This window comes from Syngnathus acus, chromosome 1 (genome assembly GCF_901709675.1).
Source record: "Syngnathus acus chromosome 1, fSynAcu1.2, whole genome shotgun sequence".
In the NCBI taxonomy this organism is placed as follows: Eukaryota; Metazoa; Chordata; class Actinopteri; order Syngnathiformes; family Syngnathidae; genus Syngnathus; species Syngnathus acus.
The window spans coordinates 4,014,986-4,029,019 of NC_051087.1; the positions used below are offsets into that span (position 1 = coordinate 4,014,986).

General features: G+C 44.3%; 3 protein-coding genes and 1 long non-coding RNA gene across 6 annotated transcripts in view; 3 read left to right on the forward strand and 1 right to left on the reverse strand.

The window, feature by feature from the left end:
- Positions 1-14,034, reverse strand: part of LOC119121608 — a 408,423-nt gene that overhangs the window by 240,607 nt on the left and 153,782 nt on the right. The gene's annotated exons all lie outside the window — the stretch shown is intronic.
- pdcd4a (programmed cell death 4a) lies at positions 471-7,738 on the forward strand. The gene is made up of 11 exons (XM_037263015.1): positions 471-746; positions 3,290-3,589; positions 3,796-3,893; positions 4,533-4,646; positions 4,733-4,954; positions 5,189-5,286; positions 5,405-5,519; positions 6,204-6,311; positions 6,715-6,825; positions 6,894-7,033; positions 7,216-7,738. Exons 1-11 carry the CDS (start codon positions 701-703, stop codon positions 7,265-7,267), a joined length of 1,404 nt encoding a protein of 467 aa, XP_037118910.1. The 5' UTR covers positions 471-700; the 3' UTR covers positions 7,268-7,738.
- On the forward strand, positions 5,526-6,106 carry LOC119130104. The gene is made up of 2 exons (XR_005099368.1): positions 5,526-6,000; positions 6,046-6,106. It is a non-coding gene; the product is annotated as an uncharacterized LOC119130104 (long non-coding RNA).
- On the forward strand, positions 8,186-12,258 carry mogs (mannosyl-oligosaccharide glucosidase). 3 transcript variants are annotated; one of them, XM_037262561.1, is made up of 6 exons: positions 8,205-8,288; positions 8,868-8,916; positions 8,966-9,328; positions 9,447-9,670; positions 9,756-9,949; positions 10,196-12,258. In XM_037262561.1, exons 3-6 carry the CDS (start codon positions 8,983-8,985, stop codon positions 11,964-11,966), a joined length of 2,535 nt encoding a protein of 844 aa, XP_037118456.1. In that variant the 5' UTR covers positions 8,205-8,288; positions 8,868-8,916; positions 8,966-8,982; the 3' UTR covers positions 11,967-12,258. The 3 variants fall into 3 exon arrangements, with proteins under 3 accessions (XP_037118450.1, XP_037118456.1, XP_037118465.1); XM_037262570.1 differs by having other exon boundaries at positions 8,232-8,288; positions 8,872-8,916; XM_037262555.1 differs by lacking the exon at positions 8,868-8,916 and having other exon boundaries at positions 8,186-8,288; positions 8,968-9,328.

Here is a 14,034-nt window from a genome sequence, read left to right on the forward strand (position 1 = left end):
TGCAATTCTTCCATGAGGTAAACGTATTAAAAATTTATAACTGACAGGTTTCAGGGAAAATGGCTACATTTCTTAGTTGATCAAAATGCGCTTTGGATCGTATGTAAGAACAGAACATGCCGTAAGTGGGCCGCGGTCCGTAATTTGACTACATTCCAGTCTCCATCAACGTGGTTTACACTGCGACCTGCTGGCGAGAAGTGGAACTACAACAACCCGTCACGATGGCGCTTTACCACATCTTGCACGTGTTAGAAACCACGAAATTGCCTCTCTATTATTGAGTTTGAATATATTTCGAATTCTAAGTCTGTTATCATGCAATACTAAAGGGGCGGTGTACTTTACATTACTTAAAACAAAACAGGATATAAAAGTGATATGTTGTGCCTTCTTTTTGAGTTTTCTTTTACCCCCTGCTTGTGATTGGTCAGGACGGCCCAGCCCCCACCCTCGGCGCGACCACGTGACCGTACTCACTGCTCTCCAAGTTAAAAACAGACTTTGTTTTCTTACTGCTCAAATGTGCTCGGCCTCAAAGGTCCACCTGCTCGTCTTTTCGTTTCTTTCTCGCCACTGCTAACCTCAGAGCTAATTCCCCGTCCCGATTTTTTTTTTTTTTTTGTCCCCTTGTGGAACTAAAGAAGGAAGATACACTCCAGAACTCGCGTTGGTGACTGTTATCCAGCCAAGTCTCGGCATGGCGACCGAAGTGGACGCTCGGTCTTCGGCTCAGCAGGCAGACGGTGAGTCAGTGCTTGTGTTGGGGTTCGACCTCCACTACCCCGGGGCCTGCTGGCATGCACTGGCCGCCCCCCATTGTCTATGCATGGGACGGGCTGCATGGCTAGCATGCACCATGTGCTCCGGAGACCCCCCCCCCCCCCCCCCTCCTCCAAACTACCACCACCGCAACAACAATCACCGCAATAGGATGACGCAATATGCACCTTCACGTCCAGCCCTTATTCCAAATTACTCCCTTTGTGCACATTAAGCAATTTCCCCCCATATTTATAACTCCTCGCGTCGTGATTGGATGATCTTAGAGCGCTCACTTCCGCCTCGACAAACATGTCTGCCCACGCTTGCGAGACAGTGTTCCAAAATCAAAAACAACGCCATGGTTGTCTTCTCTGTGGTGTATTTATTTATTTACAGTCGAGGTCACGTAACGTTACACAAAGACCCGAGCGCGTAGCATTTAGTATCCAAAGGGAGGTCTTATATAATCTCCGTCTTATACTGTGTTGAAATGTTACGTAGAGCGCAGGAATGTATTATTAGCTGCATAACCAACAGGTTAAGCAGACAAGGATTAAACATTCTCGGGCACAGCGCAAACCCCCCCCCGCCCCCCACTTTTTTTTTTTTTTGTCTAACGGGGGAGCATGACCTATACATAAGGGAGGCTGAGATAGAATATCAAATGAAAATGCTGAAAAGGTTTAAATCGTGCTACGCAGACTTCCGATGAGGCTAAAGGCCCCCCCAGCCCCCCCGTGTAGCACCGTCCCTCCATGTTCTTATTAATACACTGACCTATATTGACCTCTGCGACACACGTGTTCTAGTTTGCCCACATGGCTTTTTTTTTTCCTTTTCCAATAATGCATGTCAAGTGAAGCTTATGTATGTACAAGATCCACATTAGATCCATTTGTGAGGAAAGAGAGAGAGAAACAATTAAACTGGGCCACGTAGCGCGTTCACTGAAGGTGTCAAGTTTGCATTCCAGTTGTAAAATTAGCTCACTAAACTGAGCAAGTCCAAACTATAGGGGAAAAGTCATGTGTAGGGGAGCTCCTCATAAATTTGTGACGTACAGTCGGGTGTACTGGTAGCATGTTATTTGAAAGGGGAGGTGTGTTTACATCCTGCTCGTTTCTCCAGCGCCGCTCCTGTGAACGCTGCAAAAAAGCAAACACGTCAGCAGTGCGGTTTTATCTCACTTTCTTTAGTGCTTATTATTTTATTGATACATGGCAAGATACGATCAGCTCGTTCCCCTTTTACAATCACCATCACAATATTAAAGTAAAAAAAACATAATAATCGCCCTATTTTCAACATTATAGCAATTTACTTAATACCAAAATATTTCCATTTATGCATCCTTAGAAAATTGGAAGAACAATTTCAATTGGAATAGTTTGTTTTTAGTATTGTGTGACCAAATCAAATGTTCTCAATAGTTTGTTTTCAGTACTGTGTGACCAAATCAAATGTTCTTCGCCTATATGGCCCACGTCCTATAGGTTCCCTATTCCCCATTATAGGCCATTTATGTTTACGTGTGACAACAACAAAGTTTTCAACAGCTGCAGAAGTTGCCTGACACTTGTTGCGCAACTCCCATCTAGGCAAACTTTTTTTTTTTTCTTCCTCCCTCGCAGCTCTCCACTCTACCCGGATTGGTTGACCACGTGTTTTGGCACAAGGCGGTTGGTCGAGTCCTAATTTACAGCCAGTGACAGGGCGCGTGACCTACATATGGGGAGGGAAGGAACAAGCAAAGTGGAATGTTTTTCTTTATACTCTTTCAAGGCATCGGGCGTGGCTGCAAAGAGTTAATCGTCTCGGTTCTGCAGTGTTCCTTTATTTTTCCATTTATTTCTTGAACTACAATTCTGCAAAATGTGCATCTGGCTTTCTATGAAAATTCATTTTGGAAGAGTTGAGACTTTTTATGTGGTCTGGATGTCTTCCCGCCTTTCAGTAATAATACTGCATATGCAGTGAGGGCTCACACTATCATTTGGATCCCTGCATAAGTATTCATTACCCCACCCTAGGGACCGCCCGAGGCAGTCATGTGACCCACGACCATGCCATATGTAGTCAGTTCGGCCGCCGCGAGCCGACCGTGCAAGGACGGGAGCGACGTGAGAGAAAAACAGGCGTCAGCATTTCTTTACCATGTGTTCTCCCTTTGCTCCTTCCTCCCCCTCCCACGCCTGCAGGAACACACCAGTCCCGCCTGTTGTTGCAACTCGTTCCTCAAAATCCACAAATGTTTAATGGCCACGTTGGCCTACTTAAGGCTACAGTGTACATATATAATCATCATGGAATACAGACGATGTTTTAAAGTCCCCGAAAGTGTTGTTATATTATGCAATACTTTGTGACTTTTTTTTAAATCTTGAGCTCGACAAATTCTCCCTCCGTAAGCGACCATTAGTATCAGTGCCATCTGCACGGTTTAACTGAAATGGGGCGGTTGAACGCCTCACAGCCATCATGCAGACAACCTCATTAACATTGCCACTGTCACACCCACTCACAGGGACGTTTCCTCGCAACGACCAGCCAGAAGAGGCAGAGTGTCCCTACGCCGACGATGACGACGAGCTGAACGAGGTGGAGATGAACGGCAACTGGACACCTCAGGAGAAGGCCCTGCACGAGGCCAGGCTTAAGGCCAAGGCCAAGCGGCGACTGCGCAAGTCATCCCGCAACTCCACCAGCGATTCTGTCTCCGAGTCGGGGGACACCGCCGGCGTGGACCCCAACAGTCCCAAAAGCAAAGTCGTCCCCAGTGACCGCAAATCCAGAACGGGCAAAGGCAGAGGCCTGCCGAAAAAAGGTACTTTTTGGACCAGACTATAAAGTTTTTTGACTTGATATTTTGGTTGCTGTTAGCTAAAAAACGCAAACAAGTCTGACATTTTTGCCCCCCAAAATTCCCTGTTTATGCCTCAACATGTGGTGCCATACAGTGTATATAAAAAGTCTACACACCCTAGTTTTAAACAGCATAATTTCTATTTATTTGTTTGTTTGTTTTTTCAGGTGGAGCAGGCGGTAAAGGTGTGTGGGGTGCCGCTGGGATGGTTTATGAGGATGAAGAACCTGATTTGCAGGATCCCAACTACGACGAATCTGCTCAGGTTAGCATGAACGAACATGTTTTGTTTATTATAATAATGTTCATCAGCGCTGCAAGACAGAATGGCATTATCAAACATGAGTAAAAAGCGGCATCGACGTATCCCAGCACCTTCTTGTCATCCAGATGGCTGTGTCACTTGTCAATCAACAGAACCTTTCAATCTTTAACCTCCTTATCAAGCAAAGGGCTCAGCGTGCCAGTGAAAGAAAGTAGAGTGGGAACGGAGCTTCTGCAACCAAGTTAAAAAAAAAAAAAAGGGTTGATAACAGTATAATTTCGGCCTTGATGTTGGAACAGAGTGGAACCGGAACAGTGTCAGTGGGGAACTAGAACACAGCGGTACTGACAAATAAATGGCTCGTGTGCTGAGCAAGCAAGGGGATTGCCTGACACACAAGGCCACAATGTCCTTGGGAAGATTCCAAGTAGTAAAGATAAACGTCAGGGTTAAATGTGGAAAAGGTCAGGTGGTTCGGGACATACTGTAGGATGGAAACATGGTTCTAACCCTAACAAGATTAATCAATAAAAAAATTTTTTTAAGACCGATAGGCAATACAGATGAATTGAACGATTCATTTAAAATATTTGTTTTGCATAGTCACATCGGGTCTAACGCGCTACTTTATCATTTAAGGGAGACACGGTTTATGTCAAAGTTCTTCCAGAGGTTGACAAGAGGGACTTGGGGAAAATGGTCAACCCAATTGTCCAAGAATACTTTGAACATGGCGACACAAAGGAGGTCCAGGTTAGTGAAAACACGATTTGAGCACGATTAGACCCGATTCTACATGCAAGTTGCACTCGCTAACACGGCGATGCATGTGCACTAAGATGCTGCTGAAGGAACTCAACTTGGGCTCCCACAAGTACGAGTTCTCCTCGGTGGCCGTCTCGCTGTCCCTGGAAGGCAAAGCCAGCCACCGAGAGCTCACCTCGCGCCTACTGTCCGATCTTTCGGTCAAGGTGCTAAGCCAAAACGACATGGCGAAGGCCTTTGACAAGATGCTCCAAGACCTACCCGACCTCATACTGGACACGCCTGAGGCTCCGCAGGTACTCAATGCATCTGTGAATTTAGCCTTGTGTTGGTGTGTGACAAACGCAAGTACTAGGATTGACCTGTGGGGGGCAGTGTGGTGCCACAAGGGCAACGAGATTGCTGCAAAGAAGGAAGAGTAGTCATAGAAGGAATCATGAAAGTTTTCTCACCGTCGACCAGTTTATTTCGCTTCCTGTACATCTGTGTTATTTTAATTTGATATATTTTGATATTTTTTCTCTCGCCAGATGTTGGGCCAGTTTATAGCCAGAGCCATAGCGGATCATGTCCTTCCCATGTCATTCCTGGACTGTTACAAAGGCAAAGTGGACTGTGACCATGCCAGGTGAATATTATACTTTTTTTTTATGATTTGATTTGAAAATCTTCTGTTTTCTATATAGGATGGAAAATGTCTTTTTCTGCTGTTTATATCCACTGACCCTATTTTTGTTTGTGGTCAGAGTGGCTTTGGACCGCGCCGCCGTGCTGCTGTCCCTGAAGAGCGCCATGGTGCGTCTGGACAACGTGTGGGGAGTGGGCGGCGGCCTCAGACCGGTCAAACATCTCATCAAAGAAGTACGATTAGCCCAGTAACCATTTTGTTGCTACAATGTGAAGATCCACTTGCACATTTTCCATCGTAGGTGAAAAAAATCCGACACAAAAAAGGCATTTGCAGGCTGTCGAAACGTGACACTTTAAGTAGGTTAAGTGTTTCCATGTGTACCTTGTGATCGGCTCTTGACCAGCCCAAGGTGTAGCAGGCCATTGTGTGGTTTGACGACCCTCTTGCCACGCGTCTGCATCCAAGGAGACACTCGAGAGTGTGTACGGACCGCCGCGCTTTTTTGTGGACATTCATTCTGCAAGATAAACAAAAGGTGCTGTGGCCTCTGTTTTGTTGCTGTCAGCAGCAGAGTGCCTTCTGCGCAGAGATGTGTGTTGTTGCGGGGGCGTACACAAACACACACACACACACATCTGCACACCAGGGCGGTTTTTTTTTCCTGACTCCTCGAGCTTTGTATTGTGGAATTTTTGGTGCTCGAATTTGGATGTTGCCGTGTGTAGATGAGATGCTATCTTACGCAAGAGAGCGAAGTTTTTTTTTAATTTTTTGTATTTTCTTGCTGTATGTGATTAGAATGTATTGCTGTTTCAAATTAAAAAAACAAAAAAAACAAACGCTTGTTATTCACAGTTTAGGTTTTGGGGTATTTTAATTACTTATAGTTTGGAGTGTTTTATGTTTGTTCCCAGATGAACCTTCTGCTGAAGGAGTACCTGACCTCAGGAGATGTGTTGGAGGCCGAGCGCTGCCTTCGAGAACTGGAAGTCCCCCACTTCCACCATGAGCTTGTCTATGAGGTATCATTTTGACAGATTTTGCTGATTTATAGTGTGGGGGTACCACAACATGGCAACCTCCATATTTTAGCTAAAAAAAAAAGGGAATATTGGATCTAATTAGCATCTCCTTGCATCCAGCCAAGTACAAAAGTAATTGGAATAAAATATCCTTTCTTTCAGTTTTACGCCAAGGACTATTTGTTCATTTTGGCAGGGACTAGACTTTCATTTGTCAAGTACGGATTCCGTACTGACCAATCCAAAATAAATAAGAACATTGTGTCGCAGAGCGTCTATAGAAATAAATTTCCCTACTTCCCAATTTGCCACTGGCTGTTCCTCTATTAATTTGTAAAATGTTGAATTGAAATGAGGATGACATTTCACAATGAGAGCCCAAAAGCTTGTGTTGTATTTTCAGGCTATTGTCATGGTGCTCGAATCCAAAGGCGACACGGCCAGCCCCATGATCATCAAGCTGCTGCAGTCCCTCTGGAAAACGGGCCACCTCACCGTGGATCAGATGAACAGGGTCAGTCTCGTCATCTTGGTGTGAAGAACTCTTTGTGGACCCGCTAACATTTACTTTTACCTCTGTAGGGGTTCCAGCGGGTCTACGACGAACTCCCCGAAATCAGTCTCGATGTGCCGCACGCCCACACGATCATGGAGACGTTTGTTGACCTCTGCTACCAGGAGTCGGTCATCACCAAGCAGCTAAGAGATGATTGTCCTTCGAGGTTGGTACAATATGGAAAAATTCCGCCTTTACGTTTAGGCTTTGGTGGACCGCCGGTCTACTCAATTACTGTGTAACTGGTGAGAAAACTTTAGATTTAAAGTAAATTTACAGTAAATGCTGTATTCAGGATCCTCTGTTGATGTTTTTCTCTCATTCCATGTTTTGTTTTCTTTTTAATAGAGGGCGCAAGCGTATGGTCAGCGAAGGTGATGGCGGCAAGATTAAAAATTAAAAATGAGAAATGAAGAGGATCCTCAGGAGGAGATGTGCATTCAAGTTTCATCTGAACAAGTTGGGAGTTTGAAGCTCCTCCACCTAGTGTCTTCACACACAAACACACACACACACACAACAGCTTTGGTGGAAGTGAAGGCAGTTTGCTTCATCTTGTTAACGCTGTTGTTGTTTTTGTAAGAATGTTCATTGTTTCTTGGGTTAATCCACCCGTCTTGTTTCAGCTTTTGTATTATTTTTTCCTTTCCAAAAAAATAACTCGCAGGTGCAGTCAAATCATCGTGGACCTTCTATTGAGGTGCCTCTTGCTTTGCTTGACAGTTTCCATAAATGGACATATCTGTTCAGTTGATCTGGAGATGGTTTTGTTCAACATAAACACATCACGGTTTTTCTGTCTGTTTCACATATTGACCAAAGTTTGAATATGTATAAAAAAAAAATACGTTCATTAAAAAAAGGCAGCATATTTGTTTCTGGTTTTTCTTTTTTTTACCAGCGATACCCAGTACTCTGAGGGCCACACTAAACCTAGAAACATATACTTCTAAAAATATAGTACAAGTATTGATTTATCTTAAGAATTTGTGGATTTATTTTTTTAAAATAAGGTTTAAATGAAAAATTCCATTATTTTCCTCAAAAGCCAAATATTATTCTTTTGCTCAAATTAAAATGTAACTAAATTATTCTTTTTATTTCCTGTAATAAAATTAAGCAAGTACAAAGACCAATCAGTTATTGCAGCATCAATTACATTGTACAATATAAACCTGTAAATTATTTGGTTAAACTTTTCATAATTTATTGACCGCTTTATATACATTTTTTTTTACCCTTAATTTATTCATGGTATTTTATTTCATGTATTTTTGTATTTAGCTAAATATGCCCAAGCGTATACCATTGGGTGACGTCACATTCAAGCGCCCGAGAGAAACGTCATCAAACAGCGACGTGAACGTGGAAGTAGCGAGCCGAGCGAGCGAGCAAGTAGCCGAGTCTAAAATTGTCGACAGGTGGGTGACCGTACACCCAGTGCACATTATATCAAATTGTCATACACTCAATGAACATTATATCAAATTTCTTTAATATTGGATTTAATCATTTTAACATTGTAATTTTGTGACAACCAACCGTACTATCGTCTTGCCTTCCAGGCAGCTCTATCAGGAGGCGTGGATGCAACTTTGTGATGAGTGGCTCATGTGTCAAGTTATTTTTAATTGCCGCACCGAAAATGCAAATTTGACTCTCTGCTTTATAACATCAAGAAGTTCCATATCAACCAGAACAAAGCAATAGCAACGTGAAGCAGCAATACGTGTAATTTATGTGCAGAAAAAATGCCCAAGGAATTTATGGGCTTTTTTAATGCATCAGACGAATTGTTAAATTGTAAATAATGTCCGTTTAATGGCCGTCTACGGCTTGATTGACACCATGATGATTATTGTTAATATTGTGGTTGACCTTTGTGACAGTTTGCCTTTATTGCTTTGAATACTTTGTGTTGTCTCAGTTGTTATTGGCAGTGTTACAACATTGTGTTTATGTTGCTTTCGATACTTTTGTCTTGTCCCAGTTCTTGCCAGTCAGTCCTGGAAGACGTGTTCCTCACTTCTGCCGCAATCTTAAAGAACACGTTTGGACCCATTCAAGTCCTTGAGCTCCACACGTTACTCTCGTCCGCAGGTCTACAAGATCAGGATGGGCAGGCAGCGTAGGAGGGTGCCGGCCGGAGAGAACTCCTCTCTCCTAAATAATGAGAAGCCCTCTGCGTTAGCTCGCAAGGATAAGAAGAAGAAAGTGGATATTGGCAAAATCTTCATCAACATCTCCATCGGCCTCTGTGTGGTCAGCCTCATCTGGTTCTTCTACGCGTACTACATGCGCGCCAGTCTGGCCAGGCGCGTTGTGACGTTGCACCCGTCGCCTCCTGTCCTGGATGCCAATTCCACCAGCGCCAAGGTCTCTCCAGACAGGTTTTGGGGATCCTACAGGCCTCAGGTCTACTTTGGCATGAAAACAAGGAGTCCTAGGTCAATTGTGACAGGTAGACATACAAATAGAGAACGGTCAATTAAAATAAATACTTTTTATTCCGTAAATAAATCGGTACAACCAAATTCATTTGATCAACTGGTGTGTATATTTATCTCTGTTGCCATCAGGTATGATGTGGATGATTCAGCCTTCCACCATGGATGTGAAACTGAGGCACACCTGTGAGCAGGATGATCGCTTGAAAAGTTACGGCTGGCTGATGCACGACGGGCTCACCTTCGGCGTCCAGGAGATCCAAGACAACAATGTCGTACTGACCACCGAGTTCGTCAAGCGAGCCGGAGGTTCTCACGGTGGAGATTGGACCTGGAGGGTCACCGCTAAGCCACATGTGAGTGACAATGTTTCCATAGCAACCGCTATGAACAAACTGCCATCTTTGATTTATTTATTTTTGTTTGTTTTCAACCCATCAGAGCTCAGGCTCAGCGGGGCCAATCCTCTCCCTGATGTTCTACGCTGCAGCAGATACCCAAGGCTCACTGCAGGCTCACGTGGAGGAGAAAACCCGTCTCGCCTCCATCACAGGTGTCTCGGAAGAGCTGGGCAATTTCAAGATCACGTTCCAGAAACCTGTTGGCCGGAATTTGACTAAATCTAAATATGCCAGGTAAAAAAATGTCAAACGTGTCCATCTCCTCCCATGTCACTGCATGAGGGAGCGTTTCATAACTTTGACCACTAGATGGCAGTAAGCAGCAGCTATTCTTTTGTTTGACCAAGCGCTCACACTTACTTCATACAGCCAATATAAATAATATTAAGGACTAATACAGCCAATATAAATAATATTAAGGACATGAAAGTAACACTGACCGGTTTGTGAAGGCCTGTATTTGTTTCCTGCCTTTTCCAGTTACAACTACCTTCAGACTCTCACTCCCGGCTTGGACAAGCTGACTGACATTGTGAAGCACAGTCTGAACCGCAAGTTTGTCCACAACCCTCCGAACGGGCAGAGCAGGCACTACATTGGCCTGGGCCCCTACAGGCCCCCCCATCACCCCAACCAACAGAACGGCCCCGATGCAAGGAAAGAAAGTGACTTTGTAGTGCACCAGGTCACCATTCAGGTACCCTTTCAAGTTGAAGTGCTCTTTGAATCGGCGAGCTTTCGCAGACGCCCCGACCAGCTGGCGGGACCGATTATGACCCAGGAGCTGGAGAAGAGGAAGGCCGAGTTCAACGCCAGGTTTGAGGAGACGTTTCAGCTCGAGAATAGCGGTTTCAATCAGGCCTACGTCAAGTTTGGCAAGGCGGCGCTCAGTAACATGTTGGGTGGAATGGGATACTTCTACGGCCAGTCGGTGGTGCAGTCCGTCTACAACGAATACCCGCTCCTGTATCCCGAGGGCGCGTTATTCACCGCCATCCCGTCGCGCTCTTTTTTCCCCCGAGGTTTTCTCTGGGATGAGGGCTTTCACCAGCTGCTACTGAGTAAGTGGGACCCACAGTTGAGCAGAGAAGTCATCTCCCACTGGATGGACTTGATGAACGTGGAGGGCTGGATCCCGCGCGAGCAGATCCTCGGAGATGAGGCTCGCAGTAAGGTCCCCGCTGAGTTCATAGTTCAGCTGAATGAGAACGCCAACCCGCCCACGCTCTTTTTAGCTATTGCCGAACTCATTAAGCAGTTGTCAATGGATCCACAGAGCAAAGAAGCGCGGCCAACTACACCTTTCCTCAGACGACTTTACCCCAGACTCAAGACCTGGTTCGAGTGGTACAACACCACTCAGGTGGGGCAGCTGCCTCACACGTACCGCTGGCGAGGGCGCGACAAGGACTCCAATCTGTTCCTCAATCCCAAGACGTTGACCTCCGGTCTGGATGACTACCCGCGGGCCTCGCACCCGTCGGCGGAAGAGCGCCACGTGGATCTGCGCTGTTGGATGACCATGGTCTCGGGTATCATGGTTCGGATCGCTCGGATTTTAGACGAACCTCGGGCGGACTACGAATTCACCCACCAAGTGCTGTCAGACAACGAACTGTTGTACGAGCACCACTGGTCCGAGCACCTCCTGGCTTTCAGCGACTACGGCAACCACACTCAGGAGGTATCCTTGGAGCAGGAGAAGGTGTACATGCCCCGCGGACAACACCGCCAGCAGGTCCCCGTCACGCGATTTGTTCGCCTGGTTCGCAAGGCTCCCAAACTCCGCTACGTCAACGCTCTGGGTTACGTCAGCTTGTTCCCGTTCTTACTTTTGGTTCTTGAGCCCGATTCTCCCAAATTGAAGGCCATCTTCGGAGACATGAAAGATCCCAACAAGCTGTGGACGCCTTACGGCCTGCGCTCTCTGTCCAAATCCGATCCGTTGTACATGAAGCGAAACTCGGAACATGACGCCCCCTACTGGAGAGGACCGATATGGCTTAATATCAACTTCCTGGCAGTGAGGGCCCTCTACTACTATAGCCATACCCGGGGGCCGTTTATGGAGGAGGCGAATCATCTGTACGTTGAACTCAGGACAAATATTGTCAACAATATTTATAAACAGTATGCCGAAACGGGTTACATCTGGGAAAACTACGACGACTTCACTGGTGCGGGTCAAGGGAGCCACCCCTTCACTGGGTGGTCATCCCTAACTTTATTAATGATGGCTGAGCAGTACTAATATCATCTCATCAGAGAACTACAACGCCCCAGACCTGACATTGGGGAGGGGGCGGGGGTTTAATTAATTTAATGAGTAAAGCAATTTTTCATACTTTTTATGTTTTTGACCTGAGGAATCAGTTGAATTTGGCACTGCTCATGTCAATGTTGTTTGAAAAAAAATAAATGATTTAACTGTTTTTGACAATACACTTGCATGAATCATGTGTTACTACCTCCATGCAACAACTTGACCCATTTTTATTTATTTTTTCTAGAGAAACTCCATCATACTTGGTTGTTTGTAGTTGTGAAAGAAAAAAAACATTTAAATGTTTAACTATTTATGATCACCATTCTGACTTCGCACATCTCCCAAAGGACATATCAGAACGGTATAAATATTTGAAACATTTTAAATGTGTTTTACATTCACCATGTCTTAAAACTCCTCGCCAGGTACATGGCAACGACTTGCTCCATCGTAGCTCACATTAGCTTCAGCACGCCGTGACCTGTAGCGCAGCCACCGGAGCATTTCACTTTTGTCACTTTGTGCGAAGGCTTCCAGTAGAATGTCAGTATAACAAGTCTTTTTTTTTTTTTTGCTTGGTTTCCATGGAGCATGGTTGTTGTGAGGCTTCGCCGCTCAAGCTGACATCAAAAGACACCAAAATTGACTTCTGTGCACTCTTGGCGACATCATGACATACAATCACACTGGCGGGGCAGCTAGTGGCAAGATTCTTATTAATACTTTGACACCACGTATAAAAGGCAGCTAGCCAGAGCGGCCATGCTGGCCGTCAACATGCGTGTGACTCCAATCTCATGGTTTCTACGAATGCGTTGAATTGGTTGAATACGGTTGTAAAGTTGAAGGCTCGGAGCGGTGCAGCAAGGTTTCATGCTTATAAATAGTGGCTTCTATCCAGTCGCACGACCCGATTTGCAGTTGCGACACATTTAGGAGAAGATGACAGTTTTTCTGCCCGTGTGACAATTTTGAAGCGCCCGAAAGTTTTACTACTTGGAATTCAATCACAATTTTAAGGAAAACATGTCTTTATATGCATGCCAAGAATTAAAACGGGATTATATATATATATATACTGATAATTCATTCAACTCTTATTACATTCTTAAATTTAATTATTAATTAATTAATCTAATTATCAAATTATTTTGAGGACACTGACATGCACTTGCATCCTTCTAATGAGCCTTTAGGTGTTTTTTTAAATTTGAGTCCAGTGCTTTCATTAATTCGGATTGCCAGACCTGTCAAATGACTTGTGTCAATGTCCGATGATTGTCAGTGGGCCTCATCTGACCTGTGAGCTTGTGAAGGCAAAACACGGAAGTAAAAGCATTTAACGGTGATGAGCCATCGTCCTGTGCCTTTTGCAGTGTCTCGCAGAGGAAATGGATTGCACGTCCCTTTTATGCGGCTCCAAACTGCATGTATTTCTTTGAGGGTGTAGACAATGTGTGTGACTAAGGCACTCAGTGCTCCATCCCCCTCACCCAAGACCCTTTTTTCCAATGCGATGATGGGATAATAGGCAAACGGCATCAGAGCTAACTAATGTGACTGCATAATAAACAGATGAGTCAGAATGTGCTCATTTGCATATTTCAATGTTATCATTGTTTATAGGCAATAGCAATGATAATTGATTGCTCTCTACTAATCAACAAGTGTAGTGTACGTAGCCTAATAGGTTCATCTCAATGAAAGTCAATATGTGGTTATGTAATGCAGGAATTGTAAATATGCCTCATTGCTGGAAATTGAATCATCATAATACAGTGTTGAAAAAATCCATTTGCCCATTGGGCAAATTTAATTTTAAATTCTTATTACTAATAGGGATAACATTCCTTTTCAAATTATTTTATTCATTTCAGTTTTTAAAAATGAATTGAAAGTACCAAATAAATGTAGTAAATATTTGATGGATTATTTAATATTTTATTGAAACAACGTAGTCATTATTGCAATAACTATTATACTTTTCGGGGGTTGTTTCTCACTTTAACCACAGTAATGAATACAAATTGTTAGTTTCTATGTATGTTAATTA

What these genes read in the sequence shown, in the direction of transcription:
- mogs (XM_037262555.1), top strand. Translation starts at nt 8,983, where the DNA reads ATGGGCAGGCAGCGTAGGAGGGTGCCGGCCGGAGAGAACTCCTCTCTC. An exon ending in TCCTAGGTCAATTGTGACAG is followed by an intron (nt 9,329 to 9,446) that starts GTAGACATACAA and finishes TGTTGCCATCAG; the next exon opens with GTATGATGTGGATGATTCAG. An exon ending in ACTAAATCTAAATATGCCAG is followed by an intron (nt 9,950 to 10,195) that starts GTAAAAAAATGT and finishes TGCCTTTTCCAG; the next exon opens with TTACAACTACCTTCAGACTC.
- pdcd4a (XM_037263015.1), top strand. Translation starts at nt 701, where the DNA reads ATGGCGACCGAAGTGGACGCTCGGTCTTCGGCTCAGCAGGCAGACG. An exon ending in TTCGGCTCAGCAGGCAGACG is followed by an intron (nt 747 to 3,289) that starts GTGAGTCAGTGC and finishes ACCCACTCACAG; the next exon opens with GGACGTTTCCTCGCAACGAC. An exon ending in TCAAACATCTCATCAAAGAA is followed by an intron (nt 5,520 to 6,203) that starts GTACGATTAGCC and finishes GTTTGTTCCCAG; the next exon opens with ATGAACCTTCTGCTGAAGGA.